The following is a 15,843-nucleotide window of genomic DNA, read 5'->3' on the forward strand; positions in this document are numbered from 1 at the left end:
ATTTTTTAATAATAGCAGCCTATATGAACAATATCATCCAGAACATCTAGATAAATGTTTCCTTCTGCCCTATTCATCCATCCATCCATAATCTGCCATATATCCACAGATCTTAGGGTAGGATACATTTTCAACTATTATCACAAACTTATATGAACCAATTTGGTTCAGAATCTGATTTGGAAGTCTGAGAAATAAGAGGGAGAATAGGTCATGATAGTGAACTAACCATATATCCTTGATCAAATAAATGTGATCAAAGGTTATATCTCTGAAAGCTGTGACAATAATAAATGACAATATTATCTCAAGGTGTCCAGAAGCTCAGCAGTCACAAGTAATTGGTAACTTTGTTCTGTATTTACAGAGAATCGTTGGAGGCTCTCTTACAGAGGGCTGTAGCTCACTGCCCCAAAGCCGAAGTCCTCTGGCTTATGGGGGCCAAATCGAAATGGCTTGCTGGAGATGTACCTGCTGCTCGGAGTATCCTGGCTTTGGCTTTCCAGGTAAGCTTCTCTTTCTTTGTACAATTTTCACTGAATCCATTATCATTCAGACTACAGACCACAAAAAGAAACTTGAGAGAAATAGTGTGACATCACTCAGACTTACTGTACTTATCATCATCCACAGTGTGCCATTCATATATAAATTATCATGACTCTTATTTTTTCAGTCTACCTCTTGGTTTTTCACCAAGCTTCCTAGAAAACCCTTGAAAAGTAAGTAAGTAAGCATATTGTCTGCATAAAGAAGCATAGGAAAGGCTTCCAACAAATGTTTTAGCACTGAACATACTTTCACAGTGTTCATTGTGCAACAAGCCTTAAAAGTATTTTAATTAAAATACTCTATTTTAAACTATTTATAGACCAACCTTTAAGTGGGTCTTTAAACAAAGGAAAAAAGGCATCCCATCTATAGTGCCATGTTGAATGTAGCCAGTGTGCTGGTCCCTGCCCTTATAACAAAATCTAACACTCAGTCTTGCCTTAAAGAGAAGTACAGTGAGCTGGCTTTCAAAAAGTTGTCTCAATCTATGCATAGTTTTTATTTTGTTTCCTCTCTTGTATTCTGTAATTATTATAATGAATGTTGGTGTTGTGTTTTGTCTAAATCTTTGGAACTTCCTGACAGTAAGGGCTGTTCGACAGTGGAACAAACTCCCTTGGAGTGTAGTGGAGTTTCCTTCCTTGGAGGTCTTCAAACTGAGGCTGGATGGCCATCTGTTGGGGATGCTTTGATTGGGAATTCCTGCATGGCAGGGGGTTGGACTGAATGGCCCTTGTGGTCTCTTCCAACTCTATGATTCTATGATTCTCTTGTGTTCATTAGATGAAGGAAGGTATAGAAATACTTTTAATATTAAAAAAATAGGCTGTTAAAATGTAAATTCTGAGAAGTCAGAATGGACAGATTATTATTTCAGATTTGTTACTACTTTAAAAAAAAACGGCTCAGGTCCTCAAGGAAGTGCTTACTTTCAGTAAGAGTGCTGGTACATTAGTAGCTTGCATGAAGATTCCCAAGCAAGGCACTTGAAGGAAATGTGTATATGTGTCTGTCTTGTTGCTAGCACTGCCCACTAAAAGAAATGGATGCAGTACAGAGTTTGCAGAGTTGTTTGAATTCCTCCTGTTGGGACATAGCAAATTGGCATTGCTCTCCTGCAACAAATGAGCTAAATCAACTAAATTGTATACTGTTTCCGCACAACTTCTGCTTAACAATGCCTCCTTATTTCTTGCAAAATATTCCTTGAGAGTATGGATGCCCTTTTAATTTTAGCAGAATTTTAGACCCCATCCCCCAGTGCCTCCTGGTCATGATTGGTATTGCCATTGGTTGTCCTATCGGCACAGCAGCTAATCCATCATCAGGTTTCCATTCTCAACCTCCATTGCCTAAATTAAAAGTTAATTACTAATTCCTAGCTTGGCAAAAGTACTGTGGAGCAAGGCTTTTCATGGGGCATGTGTAGCAAACATGAAATTCCAGCTGGAGAAGAGAAAGTTCAGGATCTCCATGCTACACCTTGCTGGAAGATTGATGAAGCAGTTAAAAATGAACCATGACTTAAAGCTTCTGATGCCATATTTATCTGTCCTTCAGGCCAACCCCAACAGTGAAGAGATTTGGCTGGCTGCTGTGAAGTTGGAATCTGAAAACAATGAATATGAAAGAGCAAGGAGGTTGCTGGCAAAAGCTCGTAGCAGTGCCCCAACGGCTAGGGTAAGCTGTGGGTCACTTTGAGGATGTTTTCTCATTGGAAATGGTGCCACCCAAGTAACAGTAAACATCTGAAGCTGCTCGTACTGGATCAGACCCATTTGTTTGTGTAGCTTGGTACCAATAACTCATGATGATCTCAGCCAAAAAGTTTTCTGTTAAAATCCCTAATAGAGCAGATGCTGAAGACCACACATGGGATCTTCTTCATGGGAATCATCTAGATTGAGTGCATGTGATCAGAGTCTTATCCCTCCCCACCCAACCCCAGATGGCTGGAAAGGAGAAAATAGATTCTGTAAAGAGACTGATGCCAAAGGGTGAGATAATGGCTCATAATGATGTACGTTGTGCTCTGGGTCAGCTACAGGCATGGGGTTGGAGTAAAAAGACACAGGTCTTCCGTTGCATTGATCGGTATGAGAGAGAGAGGAGGCAGAAGCAATCATTGGCTTTGGCACAGCACTTTTGTTGAATTTTATTTTATTGCATCTGAATTTCAAGGCATTTATGACCTGCTTACAACTTGTATTTTAAACATTTGTGCCCTGCCTTTCTCCAGTTCCCCTTCTTGGTGGAATTTTTGAAAGCTGAGGATGTGGCAGAATTCAAATTTGACCACATTTTACCTTGTCTTGCCAGTAGCTGAAAATGCCTTGTAGCATACTTGAAGCAAACTATTTCGTCATTAAAACAAATGCAAAACGTACTACAAGTTCAATTGCATCTATTGTAGTCAGCACTCCATAGCACTCCATAGAGGAGTCCTGCAGCAAACAAGAGTTGGGGATTAGATGGCACATTTAAACATTCTTCCTTTGCACATCATCTCAGGTCTTCATGAAGTCTGTCAAACTTGAGTGGGTGCTTGGGAACATTGCTGCTGCTCAGGAGCTATGTGAGGAAGCGTTGAATCACTATGAAGATTTTCCCAAGCTCTGGATGATGAAAGGTCAGATTGAAGAGCAGGAGGAACTAGTTGAAAATGCCAGAGAGGCATATAACCAAGGGGTAAGGGCAAAATCTTTTTCACCTCTCCTACTCACCCAGTTTCTTGAAAAGAAGCTCTGTCTAAATACTTCTGAAGGAGCGCATTAGACTCTCTGAAGATCAGCTTTCCCTGCATGAAACAAAAACTGAGCCATGAAGGTCAGGCTCTAGTCTCTGACCATGCTCATTCACTCCATCAAGCTTTTGGATAAGGACCAGACGTTTACCAGATATATCACAATTTTTTACTAATATTGCACGCTTGCTGTTGTGGTCCAAATTTAGCTGTTCTCTTACAAGGATTAATGACTTGTTCTGAGAAAGTCACTAACTTGCACAACTATTTTTAAGTACTTGATTGATTAAACCAAAATCTGTGAAGATGTGCCCAAACTTGTAGACTAGTGGGGAAATCTATCAAACAGCAAGTGTGTTTTTCTGTGATTTTTTCTGCCAAAGTTGTGAGGAGACAATTACCCTACCAATGGAAGAGTCTTTACCTAGATGTGCACCTGTTCTCTTTCTCATAAGATTTTCTCTTTTCCTCCAACAGCTGAAGAAATGCCCCGGATCGATACCCCTTTGGCTCTTGTTATCCAGGCTGGAAGAGAAGGTGAGTCAACTCACCCGTGCCAGAGCCATCTTGGAGAAGTCTCGTTTAAAAAATCCGAAGAACCAAGATTTGTGGTAAGAAATCACAAGGGGATTCTGAATCTTTCAGTGTCCTTTCTGGGGGATCTCTAGCATCCTTTAGAGCTATGTCAGTTATCACTGTAAAGAGATCTTGTAGCACCTTAGAGACTAAGGGGCTCAACAGACCGCCCCAAAGGGGCAGCATGACACTGCCCCTTTCCTAGTCGTATTGGGGCTGCAGCCCGGATCTGTCCTTTCCAGGGCGCAAAAAGGAACTGCAAAAAGTGGCTCCTTTTTGTGCTCTGGAAAGAGAGCCATAGCCGCACTGCTGTGACTTGGCAGCACTCTTTCAGCGCTGGATCATATGAACGCAGCACCGGAGTAGTTATGGCACCCTGGGGACGGAGTCAGGGCGCAATGCCCCGACTCCACCCCCAGGCTGGTCTGAAGAGGGCCTCACTGAAAGAAAGAAGTTGGCAACATCAGCTTTCATAGACTTAAGAAGCATTCTGTCTACATACTGATTCTACAGACTAACACAGCTATATCTTTGAATTCTATCTCTATGAAGGTAAAACATATTCAAAAATTATCAGAAATGTGTTTTTTAGCAATAGCAATAGCAAATACATTTCTGTACTGCTTATCAGTGCACTTAAGCACTCCCTAAGCAGTTTATAACTGTAAGCTAATTGTCCCCAACAATCTGAGTACTCATTTTAGCAACCTTGGAAGGATGCAAACCTGAGTCGACCTTGAGCCCTATTGCTAGTATTGAACTCGCAACCTTTTTTAACTTTATTTTTACGAAAATATAATTGTGGCATATAATAAAAACAATGTTGGTGTCTCTTACAATATCTTGTACATCTTCGAAATTCATTTATTCATTGATTACTGAAGTCTATACAACAATTTTTTTGTATGTAGTTGTTTTCTTATTAAAGCAGTTTATATACAAACGAATGATACAAAAGCTGTATCATTTTACACAGTGCCAATAAACCTATCGTTTACATTTCTGATACATTTCTGGTACAGTGCGCCCTTGCTTTACGCGGAGATCGTTCTGCCCCCCCCCCCCCCGGTCTAAGGCAAACAGTGTGTATGCTTGAGCCCCATTGGATATAATGGGACTTGTGTATGACGTGCAGTGTGGTGCGCGCATGCATGGGCACGCACTTTATTCATTCTCCCATCGCATGGCTTTCAGTGTAAGCTGAAAGCCGCGTAAAAGGTGCCTGCATATGATGCAGGCACACTTACTGTTTATATAGTTGTATGTATATAGAATGGATATTGGTATCTAGTCTTTATTGTTCTTCCTTTTGTTTCTATGGTTTGTGTGACTTTTTCTTTTTATCTACATGTGTTCATGTCTGTTTACTATGTGTAACTTCAGTATACATTATTAATTTTTCAGCATTGGTGTCTATTCTGTCTGTGTTTTATATTGTTCCTTATTTGCTCCATTTGTGTTTGCAATAATCTGTGATTGCACTCCAGTCTTTCTCTGTTGTTTCTGATGATTTCCCATTTAGCCAGCAAGTCAATTTGTCAATTTCCATTGTGTCTATTACTTTAATTAACCATTCTTCTACTATAGTGGGGGTAACTTTTGTTTTCAGTTTCTAAGGCCTGTTACAGACTGCCAAAATAAAGCTGCTTCGGGTCTCTTTGGAGATATGCTATTTAAATGATACATGCATCCGAAGAATCCGGAAGCTGCACCAAAGCTGCAGTCCAGTGCTTAGGAATGGAATGTGGCTTTGGCGTGACCTCCAGACTCTTAGGACCCGTGCATCATTTAAATAGCATACCTCCAAAGAGACCTGAAGCAGCTTTATTTTGGCAGTCTGTAACAGGCCTAAGTGATGAATGGTCTGCCTGTCAAGACCATGTAGATTTTTTTTCCAAATCCTTTTTCTTGCTTGTGGTGGTAGTTTGTTGGTCATATTTACATAAGTGTATTTTGGGTTCCATCTGATAATTTGTTTTTAATACAGTATTTCACAAATGGTTGAGTAACAGTCCAAACATTTTTTTATTAGAGGGTAGTTCCACAATATATAGTACCAGGGACTTTTTTGCATTTCTAGCACTTGTTCTGGTTGTTTTTATATATACAGTGGAACCTCGCCATACGCGGGGGATCCGTTCCGGATCCCGCCGCGTATGGCAATTTCCGCCTATGCTCGAGCCCCATTGTTTCCAATGGGGCTCATGTGCGGCGGCGCGCAAGGCGCAACAGGTGCGCACGCCCATTCAATTGAATGGGACGCGCCGCGCCTTCCGCCCCCGTGCGCCGGTGGCTTTGAGCGCCTATGCTCAAAGCCGCCTATAAAAAGACCGCGTATGCGGAGGCCCCACTGTATTGGCTAATTTTGCTGGGGTTAAGTGCCACTTGAATGCAATTTTAGATAATTTTCCCTGGTATTTTGGCATTTTGTGAACTGAAATGGGTTTTTGGATTTTGTTTTTTTTTTTTTTTGCGTAGTTCCAACTTTTCAGTGTCTTGTTTCTCTTCCTATATCTACTGCCCATTTTAGCATTGTTTCTTTGATGGGTGTCTTGTTCTAATTTCTTTTCTAATAAGATTTTGTATAATTTTGATGTTTGTTTCTTATTACTCCCCTCTAATATCTAGTTTCTTTCTTCATGTTTTGGTGTATGCTAAATCTTTCTTTTATTTGTTTGTATAGTAGCCATTTCTTCTAAGGCTTTCATTGCACATTGGTTTTGAGTATTCTTTTTCAGAATATCTTTGTATCTCAGCCATATCAGAGATACAAAAAAATGATCAAAAACATGTTTTTTGAGGATCTGAGGCACATAATCCTGGGCTGATGAGAATCTTGGTAGTTTGGGACTTCGTGCAAACTTTGCATCTGGTTCTTTTACGCAGGAAACTGCACAGGAAACTTTTTTTTTCTGAGCTAGAAATATTTTCTGCACAGAAAAGACTATTTCTATCCAGAAAATGCTGCAGTTCAGGACATTCCATGCAAAATTTGCATGTGGTTGTCCAGAGAGTAGCTTTTTTTCTGCACTATTACTTCATTTGTAGAAAATGGTATTTTCTGCTAATAAAAATTAGCTTTTTTGTGTGTGCAAAACAACCGTGTGCAAATTGTGCACAGAATAAGTCTCAAATTGCTAATTGGCTTTGAAAACTTCATAGTTTTCATAGCTTTTCTCATAGCATGAGGAAAATTAAATAAATTACTCACTGCTTCATTTGAGAAGAAAATTAGTGACAAATTATATCTGTAAATCTTGACATAATTTGCTCTTTTCCCCTGTAGGTTGGAATCTGTGCGATTAGAATACAGAGCTGGGCTGAAAAACATTGCTAATACGCTGATGGCAAAGGCACTGCAAGAGTGTCCCAACTCTGGTAATATAGGGGTTATTTTTTCTTTTTGATATTGACTGTTGCTTAAGTTGTCATTTAATTTATTTCTGAACAGAAGCTCTTAATAAACATTGTGGCAGATCATTAAGAGAGATGGCTTTGTCTCTTAGTCCTTCTGTATGAGTTTCCATCAGATTATATTTACGTGAAACTTGTGCATCGATAACATTTCTTTCTACTGGGAATAACGAAGTAGAAACATGGTAGTAAAAGGATCCTTGGTTAATCAGAACAGATCTTTGAATGTCCAAAAATGCAAACCTTAGTATTCAGTTGTAAAATAAATATTGAGATTACTATGCAGTGGTTTGCCATCAAAACTATCTGCTGCTCACAGACTATAGATGATACAATAGTTAGATGTTAGGAAATTGGTTTTGAAGCTAGATATAATTATAGTCACACTCAGAATTTCCTGGAACAGTGAAAGAAGGCAGTAAGTTTGACACTTCCAAAAGTTAGGGAGAACTCTACTTATTAAAGAAAGTGTTATTTCTGTTGTTCTGCTAGGTTTTTTTTAGCTCTGTGATATATCCCTGCCCTTCCATCATCATCTCAGGGAAAGAGGTTAACCGTACAGGGACAAAAGTGGAATAATTTTGTATTGCCCTGGGTTGTTAGGGACCACCTTGTCTCTCTTTTTGGTTTGCTGAGCTTCAGTCTATGACAAGCCTCTGCATAGGCAACCTTTTTTAATTGAAACTCATCACAAGTTTCCCAGATGGTGCATGTTTCACTTTCCTGAGTGATCTCTGTCCAGAACATTGGCGCGTTATAGACGGGCCTAAGCGGCGCTGTTGTCGCGCCGTGAATACGCGCGAGGGGTGGCGCTTCCGGATGCGCCTTGCCCCTCGCGCGTATTCCGTACGTCAAGATGGCGGCACCCTATACAGATGGGCGTGGCCATCTTGACGTAACGGACGCTGTGCGTCCGGACGTACAAACCCGGAAGAGACGTTGCGAGTGCGCGCTTTGGCACTTGTGATGTCTCTTCCGGGTTGCCGGAAGGAGCGCGATTTTCGCGCTCCTTTTTTACAGCGCGGGGGAGTCGCATGGTTTGGCTGTAACAGGCCATTGTTTTTGGTTCCATTTGCTTATCTCTGAAGAGGTGAGAGCCAAGAATTGGAGAGATGCTATGTGTGTATATGCTGCAATTAAAAGGCTACTCCTCATGGCTTTCTTGTTGGCTCAGTGTGTGATCTGTATTGATTATTGGCTTGTTTTCAGCCAAGTACCAGTAGTAATCTCAATATCTGTCTTTTATGCCAAGCAGTCTCCTGTGATGAGATCCAGCTTTTTATTTAATAAATAACGAGATTCAGGTTTGCCCTTGAATGTTGAGAAATGAATTGGGTGGTTGAAAAAGGTTTTTTTTTATTTTTATTTTTTTTTGTAATGATAGGCATGATGCTTAAAGTAGTTCTGCCTTAGATACCTGAAAATTAGATGAAAAGAAATGATTTAGAGGATTTATTGACTGGTTTTGCAGTTGCAGGCCCAGGATAAAACTTGCCTTTACAAACGTGCTACTTGCCTTAGACCAATCAGAGCTTAGTTGAGGGTTTTAAAATACCTATTTGGTTATTTCTAATCCTGAAACTGTTCCAGCACAAACTGCCTCCCCAGTCCATGCAGCAGTCCATAAGCATCCAATGTGCATTGCTTCCTACAGATGTTTTAAGGTGTGAAGTGTGCTTTTCATAAAGTATTCCTTGCATAGCACTCAGTTGAAAGTGCAGAATGCAGTCACCAGGTCAAGCCTTGGAATTCAGCTTTCTTGGGTTGTTTGCCAAATTGGATGTTGGCCGTTTCATGTCCTCTGCCTGTCCATACTTGTTGAAACCCAAATGGATTTTGCTGTGTGGTGTTAGGATAAAAAATTAAAAATCCATCAAACATACAACCCCAGCTGATAAGAATAAAACCATTTTAATTTAAGACTAGGAAAATAGCAGGAAACCTAAATTATATTCTGTAGGAAAGCTTAATAAATGTCAGTTCAAAGTGATATCGAAACAAGGCATTACGATTGACAAAAAGTTGACAAGAGAGGGCAGGAGTGACTTGTGGGACACGAAGTTCTACATCATGAATGGTGCAAAGAAGAGTCCCTTTTCCATGGCCCCACTAGCTGCATGCTTCAAAGAATTGTAGTATAAAAAAGGATCAAGCCTTTTTAAGTATATGACCAAGATCATATGGAAAAAGATGAGCCTTTGGGGGAATCTCAGCAGTTGATCCTTGTTTTACCAGAAAGCACTAAGTGGCTGCAGGGGTTTTAGGATTAAGAGGTTGAGGTGATGATATGTGCAGGAATAATAAGCCTTTGCCAAAAGCATGATAGCACTTCAGTTTATGGCTATGGTCCTCATAATACAGCAACTGTGTTTTATATATGCAGTAATAAAGTCAGTTGAAACCATTTCTTGACAGTCTGGTAGAAGAGACTAGCATGACATACTTGGGTGAGATTTATTCCTGTAGAACATTGCTTTAAAGCATTTTTGGCAAGAAATTTATTCAGACATTATTAAAATTAAAAGGGAATATTCTTTTTGTGGGAACTTTCTAATTTGGTTTGAAGGCGATAACTCCACGTACTTATAAGCAGTGATAACATAATTGTTGATCAGCCCTCATGTCTTTTCACTTTTAGGAATCCTGTGGTCAGAAGCAATTTTCTTAGAAGCCAGGCCCCAAAGGAAGACCAAGAGTGTGGATGCTCTGAAGAAATGTGAGCATGACCCACATGTCCTTCTGGCTGTGGCCAAGTGAGTAACGATACCTGTTTGTTATCTAATAAATTCCACGCAGCAGATAGTCTGATACCCTCAGACCATTCAGACTTCAATCTGACAAAGTTCAAACATAGTTTTTTGTGGGTTTTTCGGGCTATGTGGCCATGTTTTAGAAGAGTTTATTCCGGATGTTTCGCCAGCATATGTAGCTGGCATCTTCAGCGAATTTCTCTGAAGATGCCAGCCACAGATGCTGGTGAAATGTCAGAAATAAACTCTTCTAGAACATGGCTACATAGCCTGAAAAAACCACAAAATCTATGGATGCCGGCTATGAAAGCCTTTGACTTCACAAAGTTCAAATATCTTTCTCTCATTCCACATGAGAAAAAAAGAGGAGAAAAATAAATCTATTTGGTTTACCCTCTAGATGTTGGTTAAGATAATTAAAACAACATCAGTAACAAAAAGCTTGGATTGTAAAGGGCAGCTGTTTCAGGGAAGGAAGAAAAATGATGGAGTAGATTTCTCATGCAGAGGGAAAGATTGCTATGATTATGATTACTTGCTTATTCTATTTCTTGGATGTCTTTTTTCTAATATGTAAAAGTTGAAAAAAAAATTAAATTATATATAATGTAAAGAAGCAATTCTCCCAAGAATAAATACAGTGAAATCAATTAGCCTAGGACCAACGTCTAAACATTTGTCCAGTCTCATCCTGTCAGATACCTGGGAAGAGAGAAATTTCTTGTCACTGATAATGTACTGCTGATGAGACCAAGCAGGCCTTCTTAGGAAGGGCATTCCAGGGTTGGGGGGTTGGGGGGGATAGCAGAACTCCAAAGGCTCTTGTCACCATTTGTAGAAAAACATTAATTGATTAATTAATGCCCTGCTGTTCATCCACAAAAGGCTCTCAGTGCAGCTTACAAATTGTTTTGTAATTTGACAGTTTCCTTCCTTCAGGTTTACAGTTGACAAAGACATGACACAAAAGGAGAAGGGAATGGCAGTAGGGAAAAGGTGCAAGTCCAGCAATTAAGATGAAGGGGAGGGCCTTTAATCTTCCTCTGGGTCTAGGCATAGTGGAGCTGTGACTGTCTCTTCTTCATCTAATTCCATATTAGATGATGATCTCAGGGTATGAGCAGTATTTGATGGAAGATGTGTTCTTTCAGGGGTTTCCAAGGTATATGAGATATTTTAGTTTAAAACCAATACTTTGCCTTGGGCCTGAAACATTTTGGCAGCCATTGCTGTTGGGCCATAGTAGGTGTATGGTGATTAGACCTTTTTATTTCCATAATCAGTCTGCCTACTGCATTCTGCCCTAGCTGCATTTTCCAAGCAGTCTTTAAGGGCAACCACACATATAGTACTTTGCAGTAATCTAACTTAGAGGCAACTAGACCAAAGCTCTGATAAAATTTCTCCATACAGAGGGTCACCATACTGCTAGAATGAAAACTGACTGGATTCTCTTACTGGTCATCCAAACTGTACCTCATTGGCCAGCTGGCTGTCTTGGCAAAATGGTCTCAGTTCCTCTTCTTTAACAGCCATAGTTCACAGCTTTAAAAACAATGATGTTCACCAGCCCTTAAAACGTACACATTGACACAACTGCACCTGTCAAACAACCATTCTGTTGAATCAGAAAAGAAAATTGCTGGGTTATGGCTGAACAGATCTTTTGCTAGGCAGAAATTGGCTGACATAAGGCAGCGATACAGCTGTGCCGTTGAAGGATGAGTTTTTAAAAAGTGTGAATGAATGTTAGAACTTCTCAAGAGAAGCACAAGCTTGAAAGCTTAGAATTAGGCACGTGGGTTTTGGATGAAGCCCTTCAGTTTCCCACCACAGCTGTGCTAGGAGTCTTTGGTTGGCTGCTTTTCAAGTGGATTTCCATATTTGACAGCTGTGCCCACATACTCTGGGGTCTCATTTGGTTGTAAAAGTTCAACAATGTTCTTCATGTGCCAAACATTCATTTTGGGCTTGCAGCTCTGTGTCCCTGGTTAGTTTGATAAGTGAACAAAACAATCCTGCATTTCCTAATCATTGTATCTTTTAGGCTTAGGTTGTAGTTACTGCTGAGCTGTGTATTTATGAAGTTTCTGTTCCAAGGTTTGGATTGGGTATGTAGGCACTGAACAGATAGACCAAGAAGAGCCTGTCTTGCTTGAAAAAAATTGCTTCTTTCCCTGGAGCAGCTTATCTGTGGAAAAGGTCAAAGATCTTTTAGCTTCCGCAGAGGGCAAGATAAGCTGCTGAGGAGCATCCTTCACATTGTTCCCTTTCTCACTCTTTTCTGCTCAGGTTGTTCTGGAGTGAACGTAAAATAACCAAGGCTCGTGAGTGGTTCCATCGGACTGTGAAGATAGACTCTGACCTGGGGGATGCCTGGGCTTTCTTCTACAAGTTTGAACTTCAGCACGGCACAGAGGTAATGGGAAGGGTGAGAGATGGTGACTTTAATGGGGCCCAATAAGGATGCTTTACTTGAAGCTTTGAGGAACATGCTTTCCATTTTAGGTTGCTTTCCACTTCCAAATATACAAAAGCTGAGACTTAAGTTGTTTTCTTGGTGGTTGGGATAGTAGATATGGAGCTTGGATGAACTTCTTGAAGAAGCTGGCCACGATCTCATTATGCCATCTTTACCTGCTTCATTCTCCAATTCCTCCTTAGAGCCCATTTGATACTTCCACATGAATCTTGGAAGGTCCAAAGATTGACCCTGTAACTATTACTGTGGGTTCTCCCCATGTTCTTTGGTAGACATGTGTAATTGCTGAAGAGCAATATGGAATTTCCCCATTGGCCCTAGTACAACAAATCTGTTCAGCAATTGGATGAAGAGAATCATCAGCTTATTAAGAAAGTTGTGGATTGGCTTTTTGCCTTCTGCCCCATTAAAGATGCACCAACAAAGTGGGGCAAAGGAAAGAAGTTGATGAAAAGCTTGTGCTTCCTTTAGTTTGCTCTTCCTACGTAGCCATCCCTTAGAACAGAATAGGATTAATTAATGAATAAGTGTGCATTGCCTGAAATTTTGTTGGTTAGTTTCTGTAGACTCACTAACTCAGTTGTTAATTGGGAGTCAACAAACAGGTCAATTGCTTTAAAGGCTTTGTTCTAGTTGGGATTAACAATAAGTTTTAGGCCATTGTGTTGTATTGTGCATCTTTTTTTTTCTGAGCAAAAGTGTGAAGGTAATACACTGGTACCCCGGGATACGAACGCGCCGCGTTACGAATTTTTCGGGTTACGAAAAAAAAACATTTAATTAATTATTTCCGGGTTACGAAGGTTTCCCCGGGTTGCGAAAAAAAGCCGGCGCTATTTTAAATGGAGCCGCGGCGGAGCCGCGGCTTTTCCCCATTAGCGCCTATGGGGATTCGGCTAACGAAAGACTTCCGGGTTACGAAAATGGCGCCGGAACGAATTAATTTCGTAACCCGGGGGACGAGTGTACTCCTGTGCTATATTGTCTTCTCTCTCTAGGAGCAGCAAGAAGAGGTGAGGAAGCGTTGTGAAAATGCAGAGCCCCGGCATGGAGAACTGTGGTGTGAGGTCTCCAAGGACATCAGCAACTGGCAGAGGAAGATTGGTGAAATCCTGGTGCTGGTGGCAGCAAAGATAAAGAATGCCTTCTAGGCTAGAGGCTTATGGACCTATTTCTCAAACAGTGTGATGGGACTCAGCTTCTTTCTTCAACACACATGTGTTGGGGCTCTGTCTCTTCATGGAAGGAATTTGGAGAAGGAGAGAGAGGGAATGGGATGATGTTTCCTGGTTGAACTTCATAGGGGAGCCAAGCCTTTCCCCTGACACTTCCTTATATTGAGCCGGTAACAGTAGTGAGGAAATCAATATTTTCTCATCGAAGTGTTTTGTATACCACCATGCTTCAGGATTGCTAAGGACAGGAGAAACTTCAGAGTGTTGATTGGGCAGGCATTTTCATTCAGATTAGTGAATGGTCCTGATGTTCTTTGTATATCAAATCTCCAAAAAACATCTGGCATATGAGCTGTCCCTTTAGGCTTTTCTGCTTTCTAAAGTTCACCTTTGTCTAGTTGATGTACTCAACAAAGTCATTTAGTGTCTGGTGACCTATACAGGATAAACAGTCTATTTTTGTACAGTAAAATATAAAGAGACTGATAACCATTTTCTGATGGAACTCAATAGCAGTTGCTAAGAACTTGAAATTTTGTAAAGGTATGTGTTATGTGGACGAAAAGGCTGAGGAGCAGACATGTTGCAAGGCTACCTGTTTCAGACTTGGTGGGGACTCTGTTTTGTTTACCATATAAACCTGACCATATGGAGTCTGAACAACAACAGCTTCTCAGAGGCTTACATCTGAAAGGAGACATAATAAATTCAGGGACTTGCCTGTTCATTGAGTTAGCTCAGGGGCTTTGTCAAATTGCCTTTGTGAGGCATAGCTGCCTTAGTTTTCCATGAAGTAGAAAATAAGATACTTTTGTGACAGGTGATTTTAAAAGTGAATGTGTCCTACTTGCAGGAGAGAAATGTGACATCACATAATACTAGAGTAAAATAGGGTTTGAATAAACTTTGGGGAGAGCTCATTTAACTGTAAAGAATTTGTGGTGTAAGATTCAAATAGCAACCAAGCAAACAGTTCCCTCATTGTCAGAACAGTCTTATGATTGGAATAATGTAGACAAAATCAGTTTCCAGTACAGTCTAACAAGAACATCTCTATGGAATGAAAGCATGTGACCCAACATCCGTTGTGTGTCCTCGGTATAAATGCAGTAAAGCCTCTCGGTATAGATTGATTTTTAAAAAACAACAATATAGCAATAGGCATTCCTAGTTTGACTATTTGCTCATCTCCCCCTACCTCCAATGCACCTTTCTAGGTTTTGGATAGAACAACCCATTCCCATCCCAATACCATAAAGATATCTTGATGTATTAGGACATATCCAGTGTTTCTGCATGGCATTTTGAATTTTTATTTTTAAAAAAGATTGCTTAGCCAGTCATCCTTGTACATAGTATGAAGCTGTAAAATAAAATCCTCTTTTGTTCTTTGTGATAACTTTTCTTTCTTTCTTTTTGACTCAGTTCTCAGAAGATTACTATAGTATTTTGGCTTCAACCAAAGAGGTGTTTTTCCAAGTTTTTAAAAAAGATTTGCATTGTCAGCAATGTGAATAACCAATGTGAATAGACCTGGGATAAAATTCTGTATGCCTTCAACGTGTTTTGAATAGATCCACATCATCAATTCCTGTCTTTATTCGCAGTGGTGACGTGTGAGCAACAGAACTCACAGTGATGCAGTTCTGATAAAAAAATAGCCACACTTAAAAAAAAAGACATCTGAATGGCCTTTTGGGGTTTTAAGGGAAGTGGTGTATTTCAAGAAAACTTATTTCAAGCTAAATAGCCTAACCAAACTAAATTCCAAGCCTGAGCTGATAACTCATTAAAACGATTTCTGGAGTAGTCTGTCACAAGGAGTATGTGCAGAATGAGGAAGATGTTTCTCATTGTTATGGCTATGAATAAAAGTGTGCCAGTGTATAGGCAGTGGTTGTTGAACTCTCAGGATTGCAGCTTTTCAGGGGGCAAGGAGATGAAACATGAGTGCCACGCATAGTTCTTTCTTACTCTACTGCCCTTGAATTCTAACTTCTTGGATGCCGCTCAAAAGAATTTGGGGGTCAAATCTTGAATATTATAGGGCTACTTGTATATATCAAATCCTCTCTTTTTACAGAGTTTTCTTTTGCAAACATACTTCATTTCTGATTGTTGAAGTTTTATTTACCTCCAGCCTCTGCTGGT

At 40.2% G+C, this 15,843-nt stretch overlaps 1 protein-coding gene across 1 annotated transcript in view; it reads left to right on the top strand.

Moving 5' to 3' along the window:
- The window catches only part of PRPF6 (pre-mRNA processing factor 6), a 37,890-nt gene extending 22,799 nt beyond the window's left edge, over positions 1–15,091 (top strand). The window contains exons 14-21 of the mRNA XM_042463299.1: positions 368–506; positions 2,113–2,232; positions 3,064–3,240; positions 3,773–3,906; positions 7,158–7,249; positions 9,924–10,038; positions 12,328–12,454; positions 13,516–15,091. Coding sequence (XP_042319233.1) covers positions 368–506; positions 2,113–2,232; positions 3,064–3,240; positions 3,773–3,906; positions 7,158–7,249; positions 9,924–10,038; positions 12,328–12,454; positions 13,516–13,668 — 1,057 coding nt within the window. The 3' untranslated portion in view covers positions 13,669–15,091. The remainder of the gene's footprint in view (positions 1–367; positions 507–2,112; positions 2,233–3,063; positions 3,241–3,772; positions 3,907–7,157; positions 7,250–9,923; positions 10,039–12,327; positions 12,455–13,515) is intronic.
- Positions 15,092–15,843: the final 752 nt, after the last annotated feature.

Source organism: Sceloporus undulatus, chromosome 4 (genome assembly GCF_019175285.1).
Source record: "Sceloporus undulatus isolate JIND9_A2432 ecotype Alabama chromosome 4, SceUnd_v1.1, whole genome shotgun sequence".
Taxonomy (NCBI): domain Eukaryota; kingdom Metazoa; phylum Chordata; class Lepidosauria; order Squamata; family Phrynosomatidae; genus Sceloporus; species Sceloporus undulatus.